The sequence below is a fragment of the Podarcis liolepis genome (assembly GCF_965112155.1).
Source record: "Podarcis liolepis genome assembly, chromosome: 2".
Taxonomy (NCBI): Eukaryota; Metazoa; Chordata; class Lepidosauria; order Squamata; family Lacertidae; genus Podarcis; species Podarcis liolepis.
Window position 1 is genome coordinate 35,027,748 of NC_139555.1, and position 13,061 is coordinate 35,040,808.

The window sequence follows — 13,061 nt, forward strand, 5'->3', positions numbered from 1 at the left end:
TCTAATAAAACAAACGAAAAGGGGTTGCTTGCTTAGTTCTCGTTTTTGTTTTGCGGGCAGGTACAAGAGGGAATTTCCAGGCATGATCATGATGCATTGCAGGAGATAGAGCTAGCTCCTGTCCAGCGGAAGATTGAAGCGCGGTCAGCAGAGGACTCTTTCACTGGCTTCGTTCGCACCTTGTATTTTGCCGACACCTTCTTACGAGACAGTGAGTAAGACCAGCTTCTATGTGCTTGAACAATATATTACACCCACAAAGTAATGTACATGGGTAGATAAAACCAGCAAAGTCTGGCCTGGGGGTATAAGGAATGGTCTTGCTTGCTTTCCCTTGGCGATATGTGAAACTTTGGCTTATGGGCTTTGTTATCTCTGGTCCAGGTTCCCGGCACTGCCCCTCCTTATGGGCTGGCACCAATGGGGGCACAGTCTATGCCTTCTGTCTGCGTGTTCCTCCAGCCGAGAGAAGAATGGATGAGCCTGTCCGAGCAGAGCAGGGTGAGTGAAAAGATCAGACGACTTTCGATTTAGATGAAATAGCTGCCCCCCAGATTTAGGATTGAAGGTACCTTTGTAAAATGCCCTGGTGATGAAACCACAGAGACTCCCATCATCCTCTGCCTGTTGGCCATGCTGGACTGGGGCTGATGGGAGTTGGAGTCCAACAACATCCAGAAGGTTGCACGCTTCCCACCACCTGACTCTTGAGAAGCCTTAGTGCTGAATGTGGAGTAGGGTGTCAGAATCTGTGTGCGCATTCTGGAAGAGCAAAACGAGCAAAACATTTCACTGCAGGACTGTACCAGCCCGCAGGCATGTGCTCTGATTCTTTTAGGAACAGCATTTTTTGGTAAATAATGTGGTTTTCTGAAGGAAACGGTCTTGTACATAAACACCTACCTAGAAATGTTATGAGCTTGGGCAACAGTTTTTACTTCATTTTAGCCTCTGTACTTTTTTGGAAAAGTCCTTAGCACACCATAAAACAAGCCCAAGGGCTGTTTGTAAATGTTTCTCTCTGGTCACAAAAAACTGGAAAATATTTCATGTTTAAAAGTCAGGAGGGTCATCCAGCCAGACATAAGAGATGGAATTACCGTATTTTTCGCTCTATAACACGCACCCGACCATAACACGCATGTAGTTTTTAGAGGAGGAAAATCCGTAGGCATGCCACCCATAGGCATTCCCTCCATAACACGCACAGACATTTCCCCTTACTTTCTAGGAGGAAAAAAGTGAGTGTTATGGTGCAAAAAATACGGTAATTTCTGTAACCATATCTATAGGACGGTTATGTGTATTTTCCTTACGGATCTAAGGAAGGTGGCTCGGCAGCTTCCCCTTTGGCTTCATGTGCCATTAATCACAGTTCAACCTCCAATACAGAAGTAGGCAAAGTCCAGAGCTGCTTTGTCTTTTACAGAAACCCACCAAGCAGAGCAAAGTGTAAAAGATATGAAGGATTAAAACACAAAACAAAATAGGGCATCTTTGAGCACATTCTCAGCCTAGGAACTTGTTTTTAGTGCTGGAACTGAACTGAGCACTCAGTGGTGTCACAAAAAATGTCTCCTGGTTTGGTTTTCTGCATTTCACAGTCTTATGTAGCCAGAAATAGTTGTTTTGTCTTTGTGGTGAAGCAACTGGGAGCCAGGAACTCTTGTTTATCATCGCTAATCATCTAGAGATCTACCACTAGACCCTGACCTTCATTTTGTCCCGTCCCCTCAATACCTATACTTGCCTTTGTACAGTGTAAAAAGTGGCTTTTTGACTGCACCCAAAGAAATAATTATGCAGTTTCTATGCGGCATCACAGCTTAAATACTTCAGTTCTCCTCTAAACTCAATCACTTTTTAATGCTTATGTGTGTACAGTGGTACCTCTGGTTAAGAATTTAATTCGTTCTGGAGGTCCGTTCTTAACCTGAAACTGTTCTTAACCTGAAGACCACTTTAGCTAATGGGGCTTCCCGCTGCCACCACTGCGCGATTTCTGTTCTCATCCTGAAGCAAAGTTCTTAACCTGAGGTACTATTTCTGGGTTAGTGGAGTCTGTAACCTGAAGCGTCTGTAACCCGAGGTACCACTGTATTGTATTTGTATCCAACCTTTCTTCCAAGGATCTTTGAGTATCATATGTAGTTCCTTTTTGCCACAACCACCCTGTGTGGTAGGTTAAGCTGAGAGATAGTAACAGGCCTCAAGTCAGCCGATGAGCTTCATGGCGGAGTAGGAATTTAAACCTGGGTCTCCCCACTCCTAATCCGAATCTCTAACCACAATGGATTGGGTCCAGTGCTGACGTGCAACACTGGGTTCAGTCCAATATTTCCTCTCTGCTGCCCTTTGTATGTCCAGCATGGTAGCTGGGTTCTGCGAGAAGAAAGTGTGCCTTGTCGGAACAGTTTGCTTCTCTCTCAACCAAACCTCCTGCTTCATTTGGTGTGTGCTTTCTGCTGTCTCTCCAGCCAAAGAGATCCAGCTCATGCACAGAGCTCCTGTTATCGGGATCGTTGTTCTGGATGGCCAGAGCACTCCCCTTCCAGAGCCGCTGGAAGTGGCCCATGACCTTTCCAAGAGTCCCAACATGCAAGGGAGCCACCAGCTTCTCGTGGTGTCGGAAGAACAGCTTAAGGTAACACAATAGCATTCTTGGGTATATGCATGCTCTTTGCCTATTGGAATAGAGCAGCCAGAGAAATTATAGTATGGGAATTCATTTCCTCTTGCAGATCCTTCTTGGAATTTGCTTGTTTTGAGGTGATACTTGGTTGTCACCTTTGCTGAAGGGCATGTTCAGATTTGGGGAGGTGGGAAAGCATACTGTATGCTTGGAAGTTTGCAAAGATTCCAACCTTCCCTGCCACCTGAGCAGATCATAGAGTTATGATACACTTTCCCTACTCCTGAATTTGATATTCTGCCCATAGATGCTTCTCTAGAAAGTGGCAGAGTTGGGCTAAGGAAAAAAGACTCTGTTCGGGGATTTTGACTGCAAACCGGCGCTCTGCTTATTTTTATGTATCTGAGGATTGATATTTGCAAGCCCTGATAATCAGACTTGATACGACCTAGCCATGTGAGAGATGCTTGCAAATCCCTTATGTACAGCAGTGAGCGGCAGCAAAGTTTAGCTACTCCTTCCCTTGCCGCTGTCAGAAATCCAGGCTTTTTTGCTGCTGAAGGCGGGAGAGAGACTACACAGCTCCTTTTTGGCACCTAGACTTAAAGCATGCTGCTTTGCTGCCACACACCAGCAGGAAACTCATTACGCATTGACCGGAGATTGGATGGCTCTTGCATGAATGAAGGATTTAATACGCAGCTTGTTTACGTTGGCAGGTTTTCACGTTGCCCAAAGTCAGCTCCAAACTGAAACTTAAATTGACGGCCCTGGAAGGCTGCCGGGTTCGGAAGGTGTCAGTGACCAACTTTGCCAGCTGTAAGAGTGAGCACAGTGAGAATGACCTGGCTGTTCTGACGAACCTGGGAGACATCCAGATCATTTCCCTGCCTGCACTCAAGATACAAGTGCGCTACCCCTGTATCCGCAAGGAGGATGTGAGTGGCATTGCCTCCTGTGTCTTCACCAGATATGGGCAAGGTAACAACATGGTCATCCACAGGTTACCAAGCTCCATTGTGTTAGGTCTTGGAAGCCTTTCTGCCTCTTGTACAAAATAGATAGATGTGGGGTGGGGGAGAGAAGGGAGAGTTATTTTGTCCCTCTATCCACAATACTGTGAAAGCAAGAAAGAAAAATATTAGTTGGGATAGTAGTATCTGCTTTGAAGGTGACCCGGAAACTACAATTAATCCAGAATGTGGCAGCTAAACTGGCGACTGGGAGCAGCCGCCGAGACCACATAGCACCGGTCTTGAAAGACCTACATTGGCTCCCAGTACGTTTCCGAGCACAATTCAAAGTGTTAGTGCTGATCTTTAAAGCCCTAAACGGCCTCGGTCCAGTATATCTGAAGGAGCGTCTCCACCCCCATCGTTCTACCCAGACACTGAGGTCCAGCACCGAGGGCCTTCTGGAGGTTCCCTCACTGCGAGAAGCCTAGTTAGAGGGAACCAGGCAGAGGGCCTTCTTGGTAGTGGCACCCGCCCTGTGGAATGCCCTCCCACCGGATGTCAAAGAGAACAACAACTACCAGACTTTTAGAAGACATCTGAAGGCAGCCCTGTTTAGGGAAGCTTTAATGTTTGATGGATTACTGTATTTTAATATTTTGTTGGAAGCCATCCAGAGTGGCTGGGGAAGCCCAGCCAGATGGGCGGGGTGTATATAATAAATTATTATTATTGTTATTATTACTACTACTACTATTTTATTAATAATAATAATTAAAATTTTATGCCACCCTTCACCCGAAGATCCCAGGATCGTTCACAACATAAAAATACAAAATACATAATAAAACCTAAACAAGCCAGTAACCCCCCCCCCCACACACAAATACATTTAAAAAGCCATAGAATGTTAATCAGCTGAATGCCTGGTTGAAAAGAAACATTTTTGCTTGGTGCCCCAAGATATGTAATGAAGATGCCAGGAGAGCCTCCCGAGGGGAGAGAATTCCACAAACAGGGAGCCACTGCAGAAAAGGCCCCTTCCCATGTTGCCACCCTCTAGACCTCACGTTGAGGAAGCACAGGCAGAAAGGCCTGAGATTATGAGCGCAGCGTCTGGTTCGGTTCATATACAAAGAGGCGGTCCTTGAAGTACTGCAGTCCTGAGCTGTTTAAGGCTTTGTAGGTCAAATCCAGCACTTAGAATTGGGCCTGGAAACTAACTGGCGGCCACAGCAGTCAGGCCAAGATTAGTGTTATATGCTCAAACCATCTTGCCCCAGTGAGCAACCTGATCCCCAGCTGAAACTTCTGAACCATCTTCAGAGGCAGCCCTATGTATAATGCATTGCAGTAATCTAACCGAGAGCATATTAAGTTAAAAAATGGTTTACACAGGGGTCTGAAAAGAGTGGGCTTGAGAGAACATTGCATGAGAATCAGACAAACATACAGTATTTGGATCTTTCCATGCATAGGAGTCCCAGAGATCCAGCTGAGAAATATTAAATAGTAACATGGGATCTCTTTAAAAAAATCTGTCACAAACACCAAGCATGACTTTGGAAAGTGCTCACACAGCTGAGCCTTTGTACGCTTACTCTGAAGTTAATTCCAGGTCTGCCCGTCCGCCCCCCCCAATTGCCCTTGCTTCAAAATAAGTGTATGTGGGTTTGCAGCCTTAAGCTTAGTCTTCTGAGTGAGTAAGATTTGTAAAAATATATTTTGGGAAACTCTTGTGGGACGCTTTCTGCATCTGTGCATGCACAACTTGCCATTTCTCCATCTTTCTCCTCTGCAGGGTTCTATCTCATCTCCCCGTCAGAGTTTGAGAGGTTTTCACTTTCCCCAAAGTGGCTGGTTGAACCACGATGCTTAGTAAAAGTACCTGAAAACACAGGCAACAGCCATGTGCACAGCACACCTGGTGTGGAGAAGGCATCAAGGATATCTAAGTATGAATGATTGTGGCATTTGTATTGTATTGTGTGGATGATAAAAAGGGTGCAACATTCTACTTTGTATTGCTGGTTTTGTGTGTTGAATATGACATGCGTAGCCATGGGAACTGCAACAAAGGAGGCCCATGGTCACTCTGGAAAGGGGTTAGGGTTGCTGTCCTGCCACCATATACACCTACATGATCTGACAATGCCTCTGCTCATCCCCTAATGCAGGCATAGGCAAACTTGGCCCTCCAGATGTTTAGGGACTACAACTCCCATCATCCCTAGCTAACAGGAGCCAGTGGACAGGAATGATGGGAATTGTAGTCCCAAAACATCTGGAGGGCCGGGCTTCGGGGTGCCTGTTTTAAATGAGTTTGCCTATGCCTGCCCTAATGCCATCCCAATGTACTGACAAGGCTTTGCTTATCTGCCACTCACTATTCATTGCTCTTATTGAAAAAAGAAGTGGTTTTAAAAATGCTGAAGTTGCATATTGCCATATGTTCTGGTGCTGAGATTCTACCACCTGTGGAATGACTCTCCACAAAACAAAGCCTTCTGAGCTGGGTACAACATACAGTCCCCAGGCTGTGTAATCATTTTGTGTGTGCACTAGGTGGGATGGTTAAAGGGTAGCAGCAAAAAATATGTCAGAACTGGTACACGTCAATTCTAGCTAACCACCTAACCATCTCCTAGTTGCCATAAGCGGATACGCCTCTGCCTAGACCGCTGATGGGGGTTCACATGGGGGAATATATATCTCCCTATCGGTCTATCCCTAGATGTAGAAAATCAATCAGTCCTTTTATTTGTATGACACGTTTCCAAAGCTAAAGCCATGCTGAAGGCAGAATACAACATGTACAAAATTTACAAACATAACAAAAGTAGTCTTAAAGAAAAAATCAAAACATAGAGAAGGGTTCTTTTTGTTTTGCTTACTCTTCTTCTTGATACGTTAGTTTTCAATATGCTGGGGAATTTTATAAGGGTGAGCAGTCATGTGAACTCCCACACAAATTTTGAACTGACTTAAAAGCTGAAGGTTTTTTAAGAGGCAGCATGTACCTGTCAAAGTAGCGCAGTGTAAACCAAGGGTGCATGACTTTCTGTGTGCCTATGATAATTGCATCTGACTTGCAATGTCTAGGGGGTTGGAATTGGTTTATGATCTTGTCTAATTGACTCTTCTTTCTATCTTCTGCAGTAGCAAGGAATCGGGATGGAGTGCCAGTGATCCGGGGGCAGATGGTAAGAAAAATGTGAATGTACGGAGAGAAATTGCTGGTCCAATGCTGCCTGCTTAGTAATGTAACATAACATCCAGTTTGGATTACTCCAGTAGTGCAGTACAGGAAACGGCCCATGAAGGCAGGTCAGAAACTCAGATTGGCTTAGGATCTAGCTCAAAGGCTGTTGGCTTGTTTCAATAGGAGGGATAATGTCTTAAGAGCTTCATGGAGTACCAGTTTGTTTCTGGACACAATACAAAGTGCTGGTTGTGACTTGTAAAGCCCTCAGCCTAGGACTTGGGGTACTTATGTCCCATGTCAACCTACAAAGTTAAGATCTTCAATTGGAGGCCCAGTCTTCTGAGAGTTTCTGCTTGTTTCCTTTTCAAGGGAACTTTAAAATGGGAGAAGCCATTCTGTGCCACAGGAGCATAGGTTGGTGGAAGTATATTTGGTACAGCTGCTTGTATGTTGGCTTCAAATTCTAAAATAGGCTCTTAAAGAAAAGACCAGATCATGATCTTCATCACTCAGAGGAGTAATAGATTGTCATAATCAGGTTAACTTGCCCTTTTAAAGAACTTCAAAGGGTGGATATGCCAAGCATAATGGGTTGTCTTCAACTATGTTTTACCCAGAGTAGAACCACTGAAATGAATGGCCCTAAGTTAGTCATGTCTATTTATTTTAATGGCTCTACTCTGAGTAGAACTTACATTGAATACAACCCAATAGATCTAATTTGGGGGGGCTTTGTGAGTTTCTTTGTATCGTGGGAATTGACTGCCTTAACATTTGTCTGATTTGCCTTTCAGAGAGGACGCATGGCAGATTGATGGAGCATGCCCTGCTCAATGATGAGAGTGAGAAAGACATGATTTCTTTCATGCTATAGGGGTGGAGGGATGGGCATTCTGTGGGAATTGGCTTGAGCCACTTTATTCACTTGCTTCTGGTTATTGAGTCTGCTCCCCTCCTTAATACCAGCAGCCATACAACAGTAGGTAGATTTCTCTTAGGGATGTTGTCTTCATGAGTTTGCCTCAGTTAGGCAGGCAGTTGACCAGTAACATACCTGAACATGTCTATATTTGTGTACAGCTGCCCAATGGCATCTCATAATTGCTCTTTGGTGCTTAGCACATCAGTATCCAGCAGACATTCAGAATTCTGTGGCTATTGCACTAGGAGGACTTGATCTACACATTGGGCAATGGATATCCCAACATCATGTCCACATCTGTAAAATGGGAATAAATTGTGACCTATCTCACATGAATTTTCGTGAGGGTAAACACAAAGCCTTCAGAATCATTTTGCCATTTTAAAACTGGTACATTTAATAGTGAGTAAACTTGCTATACAGTAGTACCTCGGGTTAAGTACTTAACTCGTTCTGGAGGTCCGTTCTTAACCTGAAACAGTTCTTAACCTGAAGCACTACTTTAGCTAATGGGGCCTCCTGCTGCCGCCGCACCGCCAGAGCATGATTTCTGTTCTCATCCTGAAGCAAAGTTCTTAACCCGAGGTAATATTTCTGGGTTAGTGGAGTCTGTAACCTGAAGCGTATGTAACCCGAGGTACCACTGTACTGACATATGTTGTTGTTGGGTGCTTCCAGAGCTGGAAGTTCCCAATCATTGCTGTTCTGCTTTAAGGTGGAAGTGGGATAGCAGATTTTGAAACGCTCTGTAGCCAAGTGGTCAGTCCCTCTTTCCGCAATTGTTAGAGAGAAGCAATTTTCATTGGGATCTTTGTATGTATGGGACGAGTTAAATAGCCCCCTTCCCTCACTGAACCTCTGCTGCAATTTGGGGTGGGGGAGGGAGATAATGACCAGAATAGTAGCTTAATAGCAGCTATATTGACTATAAGTAGCTTGGATTTGAGGGGAAGGAAGTAAAAGCCTAATGGGGAAAATGTGAGAGGGGGTCTTTCAATCACAGTATCATGCCAATGCCCTGTAAAAGGTGACTGAACAAAATGTGGTTGTTCCACAGTATATGTCTGGTGTGGAAGCAGCCAGTGTTTCAGTGTTTAATTCAGCCATGAGTGCAGGGTCTGTGGAGAAATTGCCCCAAATAGAGATACCAGAAATGCTATTATTTGTGTACATGGTTGCCAAAAGAAACATCCTACGCATGTTGGCTTCAGCTGGGGTGGACCATTTTGTGCACATCTGCCACTATGCACATGTTTCCTTTTTGACATGGCACTACAAATGCTGGCATCCAACTTTAAAGACTTTGTTTGGCGAAATTATGGATTTAAAGAAAAAAAAGTACCTAAACTTGAGACCTAAGCAACCTTGAGAAACACAAAGTATGCACACCCTTTTCTCTTTTGAATGCTAGCTGCAAGATTTTATGCCGCATAGTATTCTTTCTGAAGTGCAACTGAGCAAGCTAAAATAATATCTGTATGTCTATGTTTGGTGTCCTCCTTGGCACATTGGTTGTAAGACACTGGCAATTGTTTAGCACAACAGGATTGTATCCAGTTACCCTGAATCTAAACAAAGTTATTGCCCAACTTTTAATCAAATACATTCCAGACATAGATCTGTTATATTAGACAGTAAGTTGAACACAACATCATCTAGATGTCATCCTTCCTTAAGGATAAAATGTGAATTTCATGTCAGCTCTGTAGGAATGGTTAAAGTTCGTTTATTTATTAATGGTACTTATCTGCTGCTCAGTAGCAAAGTTATCTGGACAGCTTAATAGCAATGAAAGCATTAAAATATAAACCGCAATAAGCTAAAATAAAATGAATTCTGCAAGAGAGAAGGAAATCAATAATTAAAACATTTATCTTTTAAAAGTCCTGTCAGCAGAATCTTTGGAAGATGGGGCTTAAAAAAACAACTGTTCCAACAGTGGAAGTAAAACTGCTTCTTGAGATTGAAGAATATATGCACTTCTTTCGCATGAATGTTTTTTTCCTCCCTTTTCAGAAGTTCTAGAAGAGATCCAAAGCACTCTGGAGGGTGGAAAAGGGTGAGTGTCCATGGTTTCTCTTAGAACTTGGGGAATTAAACTGTTCTGTCCTTGTGATAGAAGGGAAGTGACATAGTGAACATCGGAGAACATCTATTTAGCAACCCTGAAACCTGGTGCTGTGTTCCTCAATGGCTTCCTTCGCATTCTCAAATATTTAACCTTCTATTAAGTCTGCTGCCAACACTGAACAGATTTTGTATTTCTCTGTACATTCTGATATGAGGGTTGTTGTTTTGCTTTCTAATTAAGATCTTTACACCCAACTTGAGTTAAGATACCTACTATCCCAATCTTGTGAATAGCTCAGGGCAGACGTCTTTCATTTTTAGGACTTGTCGACCAGGAAGGAGATACAGATCTAAAAACAACATTAAGTCAGCTGGTGTCGAAGAGGAGGGTGGGTGAATTGGGTCCCATGGATTTACTTCCTGGCACTGGGGAGGCAATTCTTTTGCAAAAGGAGAACCAGTAGAATACTGGTTGTCACATATGACTTACTTTTAGGATTTGACGGGGGGTGGAAGTGGGAGAGAAAGCACCTCAATCTACAGGTATATGGAGATTTTGGTGTTGAGAACCAGAATGGTACAAGTTGTCTGTCACAGTTTCCATATGGCGATTTTGTCTTTGCAGGAGTTATAGTGACAGAAACTCAAGGAGAATTCAAGTAGGACACAGACTAAGCAATGGAGGAGGTATGTGGGTATATATGCTATAGCTGTATTTAGAGAAAACAGTATGGTTTGTTATAAAATACATCTTTATGTAGCTTCCTTATGCAAAAACTGGTGTCTTACAAACCATGAACAGAAAACTTGAAGCTTCTGCTCATGGTTTGTAACAGATCAGTTTTTCATTTTGTCTAAATATGGGAAACAGTAGCTTCCACAAATAATAATTTGTTTAACAGAGATTTGACCTCAATGCCAGGCTTGGCCTCCTCTGCTGTCTTCACAGTTTTGTTCTTGAGATGATGGCTGCCAGTGCCTTCTAGAGTATTTTTATGTCTCTCCCATTCCAATTCACCACTGCAAAAAAGTACTTGACAAAAAGGAGGAAGTAACTTCTCACTTTTCTCCCAGTCTCTGCAATTTTCATCCTTAAAGGTAGACTGCAGCTGGGAACCTGGCCAGAGTTCACTCTACAAACCAACGTTACTTAAAGCAGAACTTGATGCCCTCAACTTGGGCGGCATGTAGACTGTTCCTCTGCCAGCTCCCACCAATGATGTATAACAGGATAGGGACATTGCAGAAATTATATGCAACCGTCAAAAGTGAATGGATGCTGAATGCCTTGCTGTTGTGAGACTGGCATTTTCAAAACATTAGTTTGTGTCCAATTATATATTTGAGTCCTACCAGGCTGGGACACACACACACATTTTTCACCAAAAACATACCCATGCGTTTTCACAAAAGTGCAATATGCATTAGACTATGCACAACAAAAGGGACGCAGGTGGCGCTGTGGGTTAAACCACAGAGCCTAGGACTTGCTGATCAGAAGGTCGCGGTTCGAATCCCTGCAACGGGGTGAGCTCCCGTTGCTCGGTCCCTACTCCTGCCAACCTAGCAGTTCGAAAGCACGTCAAAGTGTAAGTAGATAAATAGGTACCGCTCCGGTGGGAAGGTAAACGGCATTTCCATGCGCTGCTCTGGTTTGCCAGAAGCAGCTTAGTCATGCTGGCCACATGACCTGGAAGCTGTACGCCGGCTCCCTCGGCCAATAAAGCGAGATGAGCGCCGCAACCCCAGAGTCGGCCACAACTGGACCTAATGGTCAGGGGTCCCTTTACCTTTACCTATGCCCAATAAAGCAACAGCCTCTTCAGGTTGTGTAAAATAATTCTGCCCTTTTCTTTTCCCAGCAGAATGATTGTGCTCCTGCAGTGTCTCCGTGATGTCTGACGTTTGGAAAGAGTGCCATAACACTACTGACTACAGGCCCACCGTCCACTGGAAGAGACATCCACTGACCGTGGCCTTGGATTCAATTGCAGGGCTGAGTCTTGCCTGGCCACTCACCTGCTTCTCATCCTCTTCACTGTGCCTCACCTGAAGCCCTCATTTTCTCTTTGAGATGCCAGCCTTGCACTGAGGCTGGAATGCTTCCCTTGGCCTGTTTCCCTTCATGCCTCTGGATATGTTTTTGCAATTCTTCAATCGTTTGCACAATTTCTTTTAAAATAAAATATTTCTACTGGAATGGGTTTTAAATTATAAATATTACTGCCTTGGGTGCAGAGATTTTTTTAAAAAATAAATACTGTTACCTCTGACTAAGATTATTTTTTGTACATTTTTTTTAAAAAAATCATACTGGGTGTTTGTTCAATAGATATATTTTAGAAGAGTTCTTTTTTAAAAAAAATCTTGAATGAAATAATATATGTCACTTTAGATTCCTGTGGCTGCTGTAACTTTTTTTTCTCCTTCAAATGAGGAAATTGCAAGGGGTTTGGGTTTTTTTGGTCATGTTACTGTTAAGTAGTTTTGCAGACTCAGGTAGATTCTTATTTTTGTAGCTGATCAAATCTGGAAAAATTAATCAAATTTAACTTGATTTGTGTGTGGACACTACATTGAACTGTTGTGAAATAAACCTGTACTTTTAACATGCTTTTTAATTTGACCAAGAAACTCTCTGTTGCCTCATTTTGATGCCCTCTGAAATGTTTAACAGCCTTACAACTGCAGCACGGGAAGTGACCCTCTTCACTTAGATGCTTGTAGTGCTTTCCGTGGTCACATGAAACTTGTTCTATAAGCCACGAGTTCCCCACATTCTGTGACAGGCAGACAAATCTCACCTGGAAGGGGTTATTATAGACCACTCAGCCTTTCAGCGTAATTGCCTAATGCCTTTCTAGGTTGCTTTCCAGGGGATTTTACCAATTCTCTCAATCTAGTCCAATTCACTAGTCCAAAGGCTGAATCCCAACTGTATCCTAACCTTCAAAAGGTAACAGATCATATTAATCTAGGTTTGATTCTATGCACCAATCAAAAACACAGTATAACACCCAGAGAATGAAGTGTGTGATAATGACAAAAATTATCCTTACTAAACCTACAAACAATTTGTTTTGCTACAGGGCAAGGTAAAAAATGCCTTGTAATCAAATGAATCTTATTTTTAAAAAATTCTTCCTCCATATACGAAGAATTATAATAACTGATGAAGGGGCCTGTATAGTACTGCTAGGGAGACTAGAGCTAGGTTTAGATTCTGCAGGCAGGGGACTAAGAAAATCTTGGGAAGATGATTTATCAGTTCCCATTTTG

At 43.2% G+C, this 13,061-nt stretch overlaps 1 protein-coding gene across 8 annotated transcripts in view; it reads left to right on the forward strand.

The window, feature by feature from the left end:
• Nucleotides 1-12,416, forward strand: part of LLGL2 (LLGL scribble cell polarity complex component 2) — a 70,736-nt gene extending 58,320 nt beyond the window's left edge. For 4 of the 8 annotated variants that reach the window (XM_083487360.1, XM_083487363.1, XM_083487365.1 and 1 more), the window contains exons 17-26: nucleotides 61-211; nucleotides 385-501; nucleotides 2,478-2,644; nucleotides 3,352-3,613; nucleotides 5,387-5,540; nucleotides 6,745-6,788; nucleotides 7,585-7,632; nucleotides 9,729-9,771; nucleotides 10,408-10,469; nucleotides 11,645-12,416. In XM_083487360.1, the coding sequence (XP_083343486.1) occupies nucleotides 61-211; nucleotides 385-501; nucleotides 2,478-2,644; nucleotides 3,352-3,613; nucleotides 5,387-5,540; nucleotides 6,745-6,788; nucleotides 7,585-7,632; nucleotides 9,729-9,771; nucleotides 10,408-10,469; nucleotides 11,645-11,652 (1,056 nt within the window). In that variant the 3' untranslated portion in view covers nucleotides 11,653-12,416. The remainder of the gene's footprint in view (nucleotides 1-60; nucleotides 212-384; nucleotides 502-2,477; nucleotides 2,645-3,351; nucleotides 3,614-5,386; nucleotides 5,541-6,744; nucleotides 6,789-7,584; nucleotides 7,633-9,728; nucleotides 9,772-10,407; nucleotides 10,470-11,644) is intronic. The other 4 variants (XM_083487361.1, XM_083487364.1, XM_083487366.1 and 1 more) reach the window with 2 other exon arrangements.
• The last annotated feature ends 645 nt before the right edge of the window (nucleotides 12,417-13,061 follow it).